The sequence below is a fragment of the Haemaphysalis longicornis genome, unplaced genomic scaffold (genome assembly GCF_048455015.1).
Source record: "Haemaphysalis longicornis isolate Haplotype H1 unplaced genomic scaffold, Haemaphysalis longicornis Haplotype H1 scaffold_3, whole genome shotgun sequence".
Classification (NCBI taxonomy): Eukaryota; Metazoa; Arthropoda; class Arachnida; order Ixodida; family Ixodidae; genus Haemaphysalis; species Haemaphysalis longicornis.
The window spans coordinates 199,057,552-199,068,196 of NW_027526335.1; the positions used below are offsets into that span (position 1 = coordinate 199,057,552).

The window sequence follows — 10,645 nt, forward strand, 5'->3', positions numbered from 1 at the left end:
CACCGTGACAATATCTTCGAAGCAGCGTGCGATATCAGTAAACTGAAGTAAGCTTTTGAGACGATGGCGACGATCGACATTCGTCCGTACAAAGATATGCCGTGCCGAAGTGTAACTTCCACAGACGATCCCGAAACCAGCCAAGAAACCACCGGCAGTTTCCCCCTGAGTCGGAAACGCTGATTGGCTGCAGCATTGCATAAAGCCTCCCAATAGTGGTGCCGTAGCCTTCAGCGCCAGCTTAGTCATCAAGGATAGATCACCCGCGAAAAGCGACGTCAATGCTGCCTTGAAGGCCCACCCACATTTAAAGAAGATGCAAAAATTCACAGTCCAGAGATACCTGAAACGTAAACCTATCAAAGTCCCCTCTAATGCGAATGTTCTATGATACAATTGCCGAGACAAAGTTCTGGCGTCGCTGCTTTCTGCAGTGGTAATGAATATGGTGAGCAGACGACTTCTTTTCTGCTTTAGGTAGGTAACGGCACAGGTTGGGGATGCTATGAGCCCTTGCTGTTTATCGCGCCCTGTCCAGCAGCCAAAGTTTAAGTTTTGGGCAATCGAGCAAAGCCTCCAACTGCGCCTTCTTTGGTTGTGCAATCTGTACTGCACAGTTAAACTGTCAAAAAACCCCGGGGCATTGTCCTTTTTAAAAAGCAAAACAAAGCATTGCATCTACATTTATTAAAGTAAACTATGGAAATTATAATTAAACTTTTATACAGAGGTCGGCGAACTCACTCATGAGTCCACTCACTCAGACTCATTTGGACTCTAAACTCACGCGTGAGTTTGAGTTTGAGTGAGCGCGAGGCTAGTGTGGCATGGTGAGTTTGAGCTTGAGTGAGTTTGAGCCGAGTGATCACGACTGAGTTTGAGTCCGATTGAGTTTGAGTCAATTTGAGTTCTGAGTACATTTTGAGTTTGAGTCCATTATGAGTTCTGAGTACATTTTGAGTTTGAGTCCATTTTGAGTTTGAGTCCATTTTGAGTTCTGAGTACAATTTGAGTTTGAGCCCATTTTGAGTTCTGAGTACATTTTGAGTTTGAGTCCATTTTGAGTTTGAGTCCATTTTGAGTTCTGAGAACATTTTGAGTTTGAGTTCTGAGTACATTTTGAGTTTGAGCACATTTTGAGTTTGATTACATATTGAGTTTTGAGTACATTTTGAGTTCTGAGTACATAGGAGTTTTAAGTCCATTTGGAGTTTCAGTACATATGAGTGGCCTAGCAGGCAGCTATGGTTGGCTGTTAAATTTCATGCGTCACTGTGGGCTCAGAATTCAGGTTACCTGCGGGTATGGCACCAATCGCGATCTGCATGATGGGTTGGGAGGGAGGTGGTGTCTGATTTTTTTTAGTATGGCCATAAGCACTTGCTGTATACCTAATTTTCGCGGCTGGGCGCGTGAGTGATAATTGACTGGTAAGGTCATAAAAAAGGGTTGTCTTAACTTTTCCTCCTGACGGATCCACTAAGAGCGTGGGAAAGGGTGGTGGGAAAGCACACGGCGGCGCGGGCGGGCTGGTTGTTCGACTGCTACTGTTAATGGCTTGATATAGTAAAGGTCACAAAGGAAGAGGTGACAGCAGGGGGGAAATGGGGGCGGGGGCTGTCCTTTCTACTGTTTCAAATGAATTAGCTGAATTGACTGGGCAGCGCCCCTTAACACAGAATAATGACCACATTAGATTGGGTGAAAAGTGAAACTGATGAGGCTAAGGCGTGTAAGGTATCAAATGAAAGGTCCGGATTAACGGAATCACGCGGGGTAAATAAAAAATATGCTGCCTGATTGTAGTCATCAGGCAGTCATAATGAGTCATAGATTGGGTTAAAATTCAAAATGACGCTGCGAGGGCATGTGGGGAATCAAATTCAAGGTCTCGATGTGGGGAATCATTCGGGACGAACATGAGATATGGATATATCATGACGTAGTCATGGTAAGTCAAAGATTCGGTTAAAATTCAGGTTCATGACGCTAGGGCATTTCAAATTAAAGGTCTCGATGAGGGTAATCACGTGCTTCCTGATTATAATCATGACATAGTCAAAATGGGTCATAAATTAGGTTAAAATTCACAATGACGCCACTGGGTGTCCGGGGCATCAAACTGAAGGTTCCGATAAGGAAAATCACGTGGGACAAAAATGTGGTAGGGCTATATCATGAGATAGTCATGGTTAGTCATCGATTGGTTTAACGTTCAAATTGATTCCGCTAGGATGTGATGGGTACCAAATCAATGGTCTTGATGAGCCGAATCACGTGGGAGAAATACAAAAATGCTTCCTGGTTATAACCATTAGATTGTCATGGCGAGTCTTATATTGGGGTAAAATTCGAAGTGACCGCGCTAGGGCGTGTAGGGTGTCAAATTTACGGTCTTGACGAGGGGAATCACGTGGTGCAAATAAAAAAAGGCTTCGTAGTTCGAATCATGAGATGGTCATGATGAGTCATAGATGGGGTTAAATTCAAGGTGAGGCCGCTGAAGCATGTGGGGCGTCAAATTGAAGGTTCCAGTTAGGGGAATCATTTCGGACACCTAAATAATGCGTCCTGGTTACAGTCATGAGAGGCATCGTTATATTGAGAGAGAGAGAGAAGTAAACTTTATTGATAATGTCCGGCGGAGGTAGCGGGGAGGACCACGCAGAGTCGCCCGCCACCCGACGTAGTTAAGCGTCTTCGGGGTGTTGCCTCCCCGACTCCCGCTAGGCCGGCCCGCTGTCGATCTGTGGGGTTTATACCCCCGGTCTCCAGCTGGCTCAGCCCCACGCGTTTGTCTGGCAAGAGCCACCTCGAGCCGCTGGACGGCCTGCAATTGTTCTGTCAAGTCTTGCGATAACACTGCGCGAGCTGTGTCTTCCGGCAGTCGCCCGGGAGAGGCGCCCGCTTCTTCCAGATGTAGGTCACAGTCCCAGAGGATGTGGGTCAAAGTTGCTTTAGCCCTTTTGCACACACTGGACACTTCACTTTCGAACACCTCCGGGCACACGTAACGCGCAAGCGCCGGCGTGAGCACGGTATGAATTTTGTATGACCCTCCTAAGGTGTGTGGGGTATCAAATTAAAGGTCTCCTGGAGGGGGATCACGTGGCACAAATATAAAAATGCTTTCTGGTTATAATTATAAGGAAATAGCAAAGGTATATAGCAAAAGGTACACGCACTCACACACACACACACACTCTCACTCTCACTCTCACTCACACACACACTCACTCTCTCACTCACAGTCACACTCACACTCTCACTCACACTCTCACTCTCACTCACAGTCACACTCACACTCACACTCTCACTCTCACTCTCACTCACACTCTCACTCTCACTTTCACTCTCACTCTCACTCACACTCTCACTCTCTCTCACACTCACACTCACACTCTCACTCTCACTCTCACACTCACACTCACACACACACTCTCACTCTCACTCTCACTCACACTCTCACTCTCACTCTCACTCTCACTCACACTCTCACTCTCACTCTCACTCACACTCTCACTCTCACTCTCACTCACACCCACACTCTCACTCTCACTCACACTCACACTCACATTCTCAGTCTCACTCTCACTCTCACTCTCACTCTCACTCACACTCACACTCTCACTCTCACTCTCACTCACACTCACACTCTCACTCTCACTCACATTCACACTCTCACTCTCACTCTCTCTCACTCTCACTCACACTCTCACTCTCACTCTCACTCACACTCTCACTCTCACTCTCACTCACTCACACTCTCACTCACACTCACACTCTCACTCACACTCACACTCTCTCTCAGTCACACTCTCACTCACACTCACACTCTCACTCTCACTCACACTCTCACTCTCACTCTCACTCACACTCACACTCACACTCTCACTCTCACTCTCACTCTCACTCACACTCACACTCACACTCACACTCTGACTCTCACTCACACTCACACTCACACTCACACTCACACTCTCATTGTCACTCTCACTCTCACTCTAACTCACACTCTCACTCAGTCACACTCACACTCACACCCACACTCTCACTCTCTCACACTCTCACTCTCACTCACACTCTCACTCACACTCTCACTCACACTCACACTCACACTCTCACTCTCACTCTCACTCACACTCTCACTCTCACTCTCACTCACACTCACACTCACACTCACACTCTCACTCTCACTCTCACTCACACTCTCACTCTCTCTCACTCTCACTCACACTCTCCCTCTCACTCTCACTCACACTCTCACTCTCACTCTCACTCTCACTCACTCTCACTCACTCTCACTTTCACTCTCACTCTCACACTATCACTGTCACTCACACTCGTCTCTCCCTCTAACACTCACACTCTCAATCTCACACTCTCAAACTCACTCTCACTCTCTGACTGTCTCAATCTCCGTGAGGCCATGTGAGTTCTGAATTCATTTTGAGTTCTCAGCCCATTTTGAGTTGTGAGTTCACTTTGAGTTCTGAGTACATTTTGAGTTATGAGTCCATTTTGAGGTTGAGTACATTTTGAGTTTTGAGTACATTTTGAGTTTTGAGTACATTTTGAGTTTGAGTACATTTTGAGGTTTGAGCACATTTTGAGTATTGAGTTCACTTTGAGTTTGAGTACATTTTGAGTTTTGAGTCCATTTTGAGTTTTGAGTTCATTTTGAATTTGAGTACATTTTGAGTTTTGAGTCCATTTTGAGTTCGATTTCACTTTGAGTTTGAGTACATTTTGAGTTTTGAGTCCATTTAGAGTTTTGAGTTCATTTTGAGTTTGAGTACATTTTGAGTTTTGAGTCCATTTTGAGTTCGATTTCACTTTGAGTTTGAGTACATTTTGAGTTTTGAGTCCATTTAGAGTTTTGAGTTCATTTTGAGTTTGAGTACATTTTGAGTTTTGAGTCCATTTTGAGTTTGAATACACTTTGAGCTTGAGTACATTTTCAGTTTTGAGTACATTTTGAGTTTTCAGTCCAAATTGAGTTTGAGTACATTTTGAGTTTGAGTACATTTTGAGTTTTGAGTACATTTTGAGTTTTGAGTCCAAATTGAGTTTGAGTACATTTTGAGTTTTGATTACATTTTGAGTTTGAGTACATTTTGAGTTCTGAGTACATTTTGAGTTTTGAGTCCGAGTGAGTTCTGAATTTTGAGCTCAATGTGAGTTTGAGTTTGAGTGAGCGCAGATGTGCTGCTCAGTGTTGAGTCTGAGTTTGAGTGAGTGGTGATTCGAAAACAAAATTGTGAGTGAGTTTCAGTGAGCCGCGCCAACTTTGCCGAGGTATGCTTTTATATCATGGTCGCGTACTTGGCGGAGGTTTTGCAAGGGTTGTTTTCTAGCTTGGTGTGTTCTAATTCTTATTTGGTAAGGGGGGCATTACGTGCGCATAAAATCATCGATAGTGTTGATTCTCCACTGTATCAATTACGTATCATGTACAGGTTTTGATTTTCTTCATTGCATTTACTATAACATTTGCGCATTCAGTGATTTCGGCAGTGACACCGATGGCTACGCCAGTTGGAATTTTAAAGGAATTTGTAAAACTGAACGGGCAAATTGAGCTCCCTCGCGTACCGCTAGCTTACACCGAAAATGGTAGCACAGGGATTCACCTAAGGGGAAGTCACATCACCTACAAGAATTATGCTACGCAACGTGAGTTAATCGCAACCTGTCTGCACCCTTCCTGCAAGTAAGGCTTCTTTTTGGCGAAGTATTTTATTGCCCAAGACGACTCTGACTAAAACTATATGGTGCGTGTTACTGTTCTAGGCGACAAACAAAAATTATTTTATTCTTTCTCTGACGCCTGAATGCACCAAGTGATCAGTAACGGTTCACACCCCAGGCAGTTGCAGAGGAAGCCATCATTTTCAAGAAATACGGGGTTAGTATTACATAGCAGGCGACGCTATTAGCTCTCTTCTGCTTCTAAGTAATGTGAATGTTTTATCAAACAGAACAAGTGCAATTTCTGTACAGTTTCTACACGAGTATAGCAATGCTTGCTTTTCCTCTGTCCCACTTAGGCCGTCTTTATGGCTCACAGCGATAAATTTAGTTTACTACTCAAGGTGGCTTCAACAAGTTGAAAGCTATGAAGCGTGGCGCAGTGGTGTCCCTGCAGGGTTGCTTATGGCGCTCTCACTGAACCCCTCTTTATTTATTCTATTACACAAACAGAGGTCTTGTCCATATCATTGTGTTGATCCCGCCACGATGGTCATTTTTGGGTGGTTCGAAATGTTTATGAAAAATAGTGTTACTAATTTTTACTGTGCACAAGAAAAACAACAACGTGCCTAAAACGGCATGGTTCTTTTTTATGGCGTGTGTTCTGCTGTAATATTGGATGAAGAAATGCTGAAATTTTGTAATACGCAAAAGGTGCCTGTAAAATACTCACTGTTGGGGACTTTTGACTGGTTCTACAACAAACCCCATTCATTTCATTCCAAAGCTAAATTTCTTTGCCATTGTTCTTAACAGCGCTCAGGTATCGTTCAATATATTTAGCCCCGTGTACAATTTACTAAATATGTAGTAAAATGCCGTTATTACGAAATCGGTTGAGTAGGATTCTCATATATCAAGAACAACTTCAGCACATTTGTTTGGATTTCCCTAAACTCAATACAAAATCATCTCAGCCAGAGGCGTATAATTCCGCAAGCCGTTCTCTAATACAACCTTCCATTGGCACAAGCTTAAGGGAAAAAGCCGGTGTCAAGCTTCAGCGTCACTGATAGAAAATTTGTAGCGTACGCACTTGTTTCACTGCAAATTTCCACAAATTACGAAGGCCCTTCGCAACACCTTCCATGTACCTTCTTCACCTCTTCCCGATCTTGCCCTCCCTTCCAGCTCTTTCACTTATGCGTCGCTGCTTCTAAGATCAGCGATATCAAGGTTTGCTCCAATCGATTTATTTTCCGGCACCTAAAGAAGTGGTGCTCCATCTTTTGGGAACTTTTATTACGCTTGGACTTGAGTTGCGTCTCGAACTCTCGGACCGAGCACGAGCCAGTATTTATAGTTTCTGCCAGCATAATGCTGTGAACGTTTTTTTGTCACTACCAAAATCATCCACACGTAACTTGGCATTTTTATGCAAAATGTTAGTCTCAGTTATGAATGGATAATTTCGTTGATCCAACTGTAATAATTTGCTTTTTATTGCTGAACGGTGATGGCAAGTATGACAGATGCTACCATATTTTCAAGTTTTCAAAAGTTGCGCTTCTAGATACTTTCTGTTCAGGCCGGGTGGCTTAATCAACGACCCGAAAGCCACAGCAACATACAGAGACATATACAAAGGTTTTTGCCTTTTGGTAGCCCAAGGAAGACTTTTGTCTTTTAAGGTGTGATCACGAGCAATAACTTTACACCGACTTTTACAACAAACTTCCACAGTGATCGCTAGCGTTGACGACTCTGGATATTGAATGTGGCACTCGTGACGTGGCTTCTACACGATGGATTGGAATACAAAGAAGTTGAGGTAGCGGTCCGAAGCGAATATAAGTGGCTCGGAGGTGTGTATTTCTGGGGAGTAAAGACGTCCTAAAGCGGTCCCTGAAGTGCTTCTGCGAGATACGGCTGACAACAATACGAACGCGGGCACGTAGCCTGCAATGATGAAATGTAAGGCAGCAGATGCCTGTTTAAGCTCTTTTGTGAATTGTATCTTTGACCACATAGTTGCACCGAATGATGTTTAACGTCATCGCTCAGAGGGCGTCATTCGCGAGTGCGCACTAATACTCTCAGCAGAGATAAACAGGCATCTTCGAACTAACACGAAACCTTGGAGCTAGTTTTTATCAAGGTGAAATAAATGATTTCTCGTTTTGGAGAATTTTTCTGATGAACGATGGATATGTCCTCAGTGTTAAAGCAGCGTATTTGGGGTCAGGGGTCATTCTCAATTAACCGAAGTGCTGTTATGGCGAACCAGTTTTCACTGCTTCGTCAAGTTCGCCTTAGCAGGTGTTTGCTGTATTACATTCTCTTAAAGCGGTCCACACTGATCGACTAGCACAAGACTGCTGCCTGGACGGTAATGACAAGTAAAACCCAAAATAAGACAACACGTGAAGCTATGTGTGGTGCCGCTCCCCCGCGTTTCCACTGTGATTATTGCACCGGGAGTGGCATTGTATTGCCAGTTTAAGATAGTGTGTGTGTGTGGGTTTACATATATTTTATGGGCAGGAGATCGTGGTATGGGAGCCCCTTTTTCGATCTGTTTGCGTGTTTCTTTCCTTTTTGTCTGTACCGACATTGTTTGAATATTTTGTGAATTGAAGGATCAAAATTTCCGCAGATTCTGTACTCGTGTTCTTGATTCTTTGTTACCCGTTCTTTTTTCACGCTGTTAGTAACTTGTGTTCTGGAAGGGCTTAATAAGCTGACCAACCCGACAATTCGAAGCCTTTAAACTTCACACTCTGACGTTTACCTGAAAAGTGTATAGAGAAATAATTATAATTTTAGCTTACCAATGCGACTTTGTCTTCATATTTGCTGCACGCATCGGTGAAGAAGGTGGCGAAGTCTGTATGCGGAATTATGGTTTCCTCGATGCAGGACTTCACAATGCAGTTCTCGATTAAAACGGCCATGTTTTACAACATGCCACACACATAAACTTCCCAACGACTCCGATTTCAGAATGACGTCCCGCGATTACAAAAGCACTCTATCGCAAAACACTCTGGGCGCGTGTCCTTTTTGTCTGTCCCGAAATAGGGCTACAGCTGGTATCAGGGCCAGGAAAGTTTTCAACAGCGCTGTTTCAACGTGCGTATAATATCGCGCGGTCGACGTTTATCCTGTTTGAAAAGAGCATGTAAAAATCAGCAACAAATGCCACACAGATGCCTCTCATAAAAACCCAGCGGCTTTCCAACGTTTTTACAGCACACCCTACCCGTGATGTCTGGGTTTCATATGACTATTTGCATGCTTTGTCATCCGGCTTTCCACCTGCGCCGTTCGACGGAAAATGTGTTTCCGGATGTCATGCAGAGAAAATTAGAAAAACATACCTTTCGCTGAAAACACGTATAAACTGCCACGACAGATGAAGTCTTCAAATTCATAGCATGTCACCTTAGGTACCATGAATATATAGAAGCAGTAAAGCATTCGCTTTGTAAGCGGCTGTCACACGCGTTTGCGGGGAGCTTAACCACAGAGGTTTTGTGTATATGTTTTGCCGCTGGATGTTTTCCGCAGTGTAAAAAAGTCACACGGACTAGGACCTGGGATTTGCTTGGCACCGATTTTCTCGATATCACACCTTCTTTTAACGAACTACTCCCTTATAGTTGACAAGGCAATTGGTATATGCCACCAATGCATTTATATTCTCCGCACTAGGTGAATTTAGTCAAGCAATGTCCCCATTCATCAATGCTGCACCATTGACCATCCTTACTTCCAACATGTGGGGACTCGCACATCGTCTGCGTACCATGCAGCTGAAGTCTGCAGCTGCTGCAGCTCACGTCTGCGCTATCATCTATGCACTAGACCTGGCATGTTTGATTCGGGATCGACAGCTGCACCACAAATACATGTCTTCACTAATTCCTGCCAGGCTTGCCATTCGATCAACAACCCGACATTCACATACCCACTTCCTCACAAAGGTTTCACCGTTGCTACTTTCAGCCGAAATAATGGTGACATTCACTTTTTGGTTTCCGGACATTGAGAATTACCCAGTACGGCAGCACGCAGGTTACCCGGCTGAGCGGCTGAGTAGACTATGTGTCTCCGCTACTTCCTCCTTGTGCAAACACCCCCCAAGGCCCCTTATCCTCCGTGGTATAAATATTTAAAAATGAAAATGCAACAAAACTCGACTCTCAAACCTACCCCCGCGCAGCTTCCTCGTGCCTTTGCCCAAAATTTTCCTAAACGTCCAAACGTATCCATCAGTTAATACATTGCAAACGCAAGCTATGCCCCATCCTATTACCAGAGGATGGTAAGACCCTCTACCGATATCTTAAACACCACGCTGCCCGCGTTTCACGAAAGCTGATGACCTCCCACTTAACTGGTTTTGCCCCTAGTTCGCAGACTACCGTACTTTCATGAAAAGTCAATCGTAATTGCCGTTATGAAATCAATAATCCTAGATTCACAGCTAAGCTCAATACACCATAAGTGGCGGCTTTTAATTGTGTGGAGCTCGGAATAATTCTTGGAATTCGCGTGTCAGGAAAGATTGATAGAGTTATACGTGCAACCACCGCAATATCATGCTGGAGATCTTGGAGTTTGGCCTGGTTTTTTACGTATAGAATGCTCCTTGGACACCTAATGCGACCATGGTGTTTGGGTTGGTTTAGCGGTGGTTGTAGCGTACCTGTTCTTTCAGCTTTAGTAGGACGTCCTGAGTAGACAAGTGACTTCAAAGCCGACCATGATACTGGGGTTCCGGTTGTTGCCCTCCAAGTGTCGGTAAGTCGGGAGTGGACTGCGTTTTTAAAGAGCTTGCCAAAACATAAAGTGGGAGGGAAGGGGCGTAGGTTGTCCATTGTTAGGTTTGGGGATGGGTGTCATATAAGCATAGTCCCATTTTGGGGGTAAGGTTCAATGTCTCAAT

General features: G+C 44.3%; 1 protein-coding gene across 1 annotated transcript in view; it reads right to left on the minus strand.

Moving 5' to 3' along the window:
* LOC144175924 (luciferin 4-monooxygenase-like) overlaps window positions 1-8,731 on the minus strand; it is a 104,157-nt gene extending 95,426 nt beyond the window's left edge. Inside the window, exon 1 of the mRNA XM_077704993.1 lies at window positions 8,526-8,731. Within this exon, the coding sequence (XP_077561119.1) occupies window positions 8,526-8,648 (123 nt within the window). The 5' untranslated portion in view covers window positions 8,649-8,731. The remainder of the gene's footprint in view (window positions 1-8,525) is intronic.
* Window positions 8,732-10,645: the final 1,914 nt, after the last annotated feature.